This window comes from Aethalodelphis obliquidens, unplaced genomic scaffold (assembly GCF_003676395.1).
Source record: "Aethalodelphis obliquidens isolate GAN/ISIS:26980383/991018 unplaced genomic scaffold, ASM367639v1 scaffold151, whole genome shotgun sequence".
Lineage (NCBI taxonomy): Eukaryota > Metazoa > Chordata > Mammalia > Artiodactyla > Delphinidae > Aethalodelphis > Aethalodelphis obliquidens.
In genome coordinates, this window is record NW_020838095.1 from 179,409 (window position 1) to 184,718 (window position 5,310).

Here is a 5,310-nt window from a genome sequence, read left to right on the forward strand (position 1 = left end):
CCCTCCCAAATCCTTTTCTCCTGCCTAATAATAGAGCAAGAAAAAAGTTAGTTCCCTTTACCCTCATCCCATCCTTAAAAATGATGTCAAATTAGCCCCCACGTGTTCATGATTCAGTAGGGTCACCATACCCAACAACTTTAAGCTAACCAGTCCTTGGTCCTTTTGTCGACTATAGGCAACATTAGAGTAAGTATATGGAAGCCTGAGGCTAAAACCAGATCATAACTGAACAGACATTTTACCCTTTCTTGGCCTCATGTATAAAGCAGGATAAGATCTCCAAACTGACTAGGAATATGTTGTGAGGGCGGGTGAGATCATGTCTGATGAAACACTTTGTGTCCTTAGAAATAAGAAAACCCTATTTCTTTGAGAAATTATTGTAACAGTTGCCTTGCAGGAATGACATCACTCTACACAGTGGTCACTTAATAAGTGCTAAACTTTATTGTTGTTATTATTTATTAAATGATGCTGACATGTGGAAGAATGCCCCCAGCGAAACAAAGGTCAACCAAAAAAGCTATCAACCTTGAATTCCAGGGAATTAAGCGTGCTCACTTTTCTTAATTAACTGCTATGTGCCAGAACATTCTAAGTATTTCCCATGTATTACTTCATTTAATCCTCACAACGAGCCCCATCTTCAGCACTCATCTATTATTTCAGAGAGAAAACTTCAACCCATCTCATGTTTAATCTAAATATTTTTTCCACTCAGTACATGCTCCAATCACCTGCTCCATTCCCAACACTTCTTTTTCAAAAATTTTTGAAAAAATCAGTATTTGTTTTAGATAAATAAGAACACATAGATGAATAAAAAGTAAAAAGGTAAAGATTACTCTATCCTTCCACCCAAAGATAACCACTGTTACTATTTGGGTGTCTGTAATTCCAGAGTTTTTAGTGTCTACTTAAACGTCTTATATTCTCAAAAAAGTGGAATCATACTATGAATACTGCTATCTAACTTACCTTTCTCACTTAACAATGCATGATGAATATCGTTCCCTGGCAATATGGATTGCAAGTGACATATTTATCTTATACCGTGTGAATATTCTTTAATTTATTTAACCAATCCAGTGTGCTAAATTGTTTAAGTTGGTTCCAGTTTTTACTATTTTGCACATTGCTGGGATGAACAGCCTTGTACATACAGTTTTTGGCCAATGAATCAATTATTTCTTTGGGACAAAGGGTTTACATATTTTAAGGCTTATGATATGTATTACAAAATGGCCCTCCACAAACCTTGAGCCAGTGTAAGCTCATTCCTACCACCAGGGTTTGAAAGGATCCATTTTGCCACACCCTCAAGCACACTGCACAGTGGGTGAGAGAGGAACTTTTATATGAATTCCAATTATTCTTTCTAGTCAAAATTATTTACTGGCTCTCAGTGTTCAGTGGGATAATATTCAAACAGTTCTCCACAAACTGGCTTCAGCCAGTTTTCCAAATTTATTTACTTCCCATCCTTACACTCTCCACTCTAAGCAGACTAGTCTCCCCCTTACTGTCATAGGAAGACTTCCTACCTCCATGCCTTTCTCACACCAGTCCCCCGTCACTCCCATCATACGGAATGCCCTAACTACCTATCCCATAGAGGACTCATTTTAAATGGCCACTTCCTCCATAAATCTGTAGCTGACTATTGTATCCCACAGAAACCTTTGCTTCCTCTGTGCTCTGAACGCACATATTTGACGATGAATATATGCTTGAGATATTGTTATCTTTTTGTTTGTATGTTTCTTATCTCTCCAACTAGATTATAAACCAAAAGACAAGGATGGTTTCTTTTTCTTCTTTCTTTTTTTTCCAGCATTAGCACACAACTTTATTGATGATATACAAATTAAGTCAATGCCCATGACAGGAGAGAGCTTATTTATGACGAATTGGTTCACTGTCACTTGTGCAGAAGAAATAGTAAAAATATTTCAATCTAGGCAGTGAGATAAAAAGCAACAAACTTGTTTTCAGAACAGGTAGTGATATTCATTCATCCAGCTTAGACCTGAAGACCAACTCAGATAAATATCAGCGTTGATGATACAATATGATATTCATTACTCAAAATTGGCAGCTGAAAGGATTCCTTTACCATATAAACAAGGTGGAGAAAAGGAGTAGTTTACAATGTGTGTTGCTTCTAAACTACAAAATCAAGAAGTTATTCCTGGCTCTTTGGGAACATATGCTCAGCCAGTTTGGCCATGAATTTTCCAACTTTTACTTTCACCAAAAAATCATGATGGCTTTCTATCCCCAGAATCTTATCAGCACACACTTGAAATTCTTTTAAAAAGAAAAAAAGTGAAACTTCGCTGAATTGATTCTGAGTAGGTTCATTTTCCTCCCATTTAAAATTGTCATTTATGTTCTCAAATATGACCAGAAGTTTAAGAATCACCTCTTTGTTCTCCTTCTTATTAAAGAGGGAACCCAGTGAAGATGGTACTTGGGCCCTGAGCAGTTCTCTAGTCATGGCTGGATTTTCAGCCAAATTCAAAAGGAGTTTCAAAACCTGAAATTTGGTTTCTTCATTTCCTGCTGAAAATAAACGAAAAAAGTCTGAAATGGAATTAGCAAGCATGTGCTGATACTCATTAGTAACAGTCATGTTCGTAAGCAATCTTAGTCCCGCCAGCTGCACAGATGAGTTCAAGCGAGAAGTGATTGTGTCATCACACACTTGATTCATGTATATCTTAAGCCTGCGCTGATTTTCAGCATTCACACTCAAGTTATTTAGGACAATTAAAGCCTTTTCCTTAACTATGGGATCCCGAGTATTGAGAATCTTTGCAACAATCGGGAGACCACCCAGATCACGAATAATATCTCTGTTAAATGCGTAAGCAGCATTGTTACCCAGGGCAATTAAAGCTGCTTCGAGAATATAAGGCTTTTCAGACATCTCAACCAAGCAAAGAACTTTTTGCAACTCTTGAGGGGACAAAATAGTATCATCTGAATTGGGGGAAGCCCTTTTCTGCACGGCCCGACGAGCCCGGGTAGCCCTGGCCCTTGCCCTGGCCCTAGCTCTGGTCCCAGCCTCAGTCCCAATCCGGGCCCAAGGTGGGTACCATACTATACCTTTGTTCTCACTGTTGTCATCATCATCATCAGACCAGTCATTGTACCTGGCCCCAGGACAGTCCCCAACATCATCCATGTCGCCAGACCCGCCCTCAGCCATTTTCTCCTTGTTCTGTTTTCTTCCCCTGGTCAGTCTATAAATGCAATAGCAGGCGCCAGCCCCAATCACCAGTCCTGCGGTCACCCAGCCTACTTTCCTGGCGTAGCCCATGCAATCGTCCCTGACGATATCAGGGACCAAGGAACACAGTAGTCACAGGCTGGGGGAGGAGGGCTATGGGCCTGGCCTGGGTGCAGGCCTTCGGAGGATGATTGTCTTCAGCCTCTTCAAGGCCACAACAGCTGATTCTGGAGGCGGACCTTAGGGGGTGGAGGAAGGAAAAGGGGTTTGAGTTTCTCTTCTCCTTGTGTTGTCCCATGCAGAGAGTTGCACAGAGGGATAAGTAAATGAGTTCTTGGCAGGAAATGTAGATTGTTAACAAATTCTTTCCTCATTTCACTCTCCCCCTACCCTCCGCAGTCCACCCCCTCCCCAAGCCTAGATAAAGGCAACGGAGCCCATAGTCCGCTGGGCCCTCAGCCACCCCAACCTCGGGTGTTCCCAGGGAGTGGCACCTTGCACTAACCTCCTTCAGACAGGCAGTTTGCCCCTTCTTCCCTCCCCTGGAGGTGTGCCACGCCCAACAACCCTTGCAATCTGCAGAGAGACCAGAGCCAGTGAGAACTGAAGCCTTGATGGATTGACTGTTCATTCCTTGCTTTCCTGATTCACCTATCTAGGTTGTCAGATTTAAAAAAACAAAACAAAACAAAACCTCTCTATGCCATCCAAAACATGCATGTGCCTGCCCCTTCCCTAGCCTGAAATGGGAGGGATGTTAGGGAAATAAGGTAGGATTGGGTGAGCCTGTCCAACCGCGGGCGATTTCCAACCCCTCCCCCATTCCAAGCAGCCCCCACGCCCACACCGACCTCTACTGATCTGAGGAAACTTCCTCCCTCTTTTCAAGTGGTGCCACCTGCTACAGCAGACCTGCAGGATGACAGATCGAAAACATGGGGACTAAATGCTGTTGAGAGAAGAGGATTATGAACAAACTATCTGATAGGTTTCCCTTCTGTCATTCTCCCCCACCCCACCCCCCGCGACACACGCGCGCGCGCTCGCACACACACGCGCACACACACATACACACACACACACACACATCGCACGCCATTTCGCCACAGTCCCGGGAGTGCAAGAAACACACTCAGACTCAAACCCAACCTAGATTATTGCCATCTCTGGTTTCTCCCCACCCCCACCACCGCCCCGGTTAGGGTCCCCATTTGGTCTTACCCTCAAATCGACCTTCACCGATCGGGGTTAATTTCCTTCCTCTTCTCTAGCCTGGCGTAGTGCCGCAACCTACGGAAAGACTGGCAACCCGGGAGAGGCTCGGACCCACAAAACACAGAGCCATGGTCAGGAAGACACAGTCACAGAAAAACTGGAAACAGCCGCTACCGAGTGCTTGGTGGACGGACCGGTCCCCAGAACAGAAAACTCTTTCCTAATTCGGAGGCCTGGTTGTCAAAGGTTTCCCACCCCTATAACCCTTCTCGGGGTTCTGCTGACACATCACGTTGCACCCCCGCCTCCCCATGTCCAGCCTTTCCCCGCCGGCACTGTCCTGGAGTACTGGGGGCAAACACCCAGGCCGCAGCTCCCTTTCCAGATTATGGCCTCGGTTCCACCAGATTCCCACCTCCCAATCTCTGAGCTCCTCCCCAAACACCCCGCTGCTCACCATTTCGCAGCAACGAAATGGGCTGCGGGCGGGACAGATGTCTTGGAAAGCCGGCGGCGAGTGGGAGAGACGATGGAGGCGCCCCAGGACTCGCGACGGTCTCCGCCCTGCGCCCTCGGCCACCCCCACCTTCTGGAATCTCCCAGGCACTGACCTGCAGGGATCCGGGACAATTTCCTTCTCCTCCTCCTTCTTGCCTCTGCTGCAGACCCGCTCGCCCTCAGGGCAATGGGGAGCTGGTACTCAGACGGGAACAACGACCAGAACAAGAAGGACTTCTGCACACGTCAGCTCTTGGTCACGTGAGAGCTACGTCATCCACCAACTCGGGTCCCCAATTTCCCCTCCCACCAGCAGTGCGGCAGAAGAGGGCCCGCCCCCCTCCATTCCCTCCCCCATA

General features: G+C 45.7%; 1 protein-coding gene across 6 annotated transcripts; it reads right to left on the reverse strand.

Moving 5' to 3' along the window:
• Positions 1-427: 427 nt before the first annotated feature.
• On the reverse strand, positions 428-5,310 carry ARMCX3 (armadillo repeat containing X-linked 3). Of its 6 annotated transcripts, none has more exons than XM_027099929.1 (5): positions 5,065-5,310; positions 4,460-4,539; positions 4,090-4,150; positions 3,744-3,814; positions 428-3,477 (listed from the first exon to the last, which is right to left on the reverse strand). In XM_027099929.1, exon 5 carries the CDS (start codon positions 3,326-3,328, stop codon positions 2,189-2,191), a length of 1,140 nt encoding a protein of 379 aa, XP_026955730.1. In that variant the 5' UTR covers positions 3,329-3,477; positions 3,744-3,814; positions 4,090-4,150; positions 4,460-4,539; positions 5,065-5,310; the 3' UTR covers positions 428-2,188. The 6 variants fall into 6 exon arrangements, with proteins under 6 accessions (XP_026955730.1, XP_026955733.1, XP_026955731.1 ...); XM_027099932.1 differs by having other exon boundaries at positions 4,090-4,187; XM_027099930.1 differs by lacking the exon at positions 5,065-5,310 and adding an exon at positions 4,911-5,045.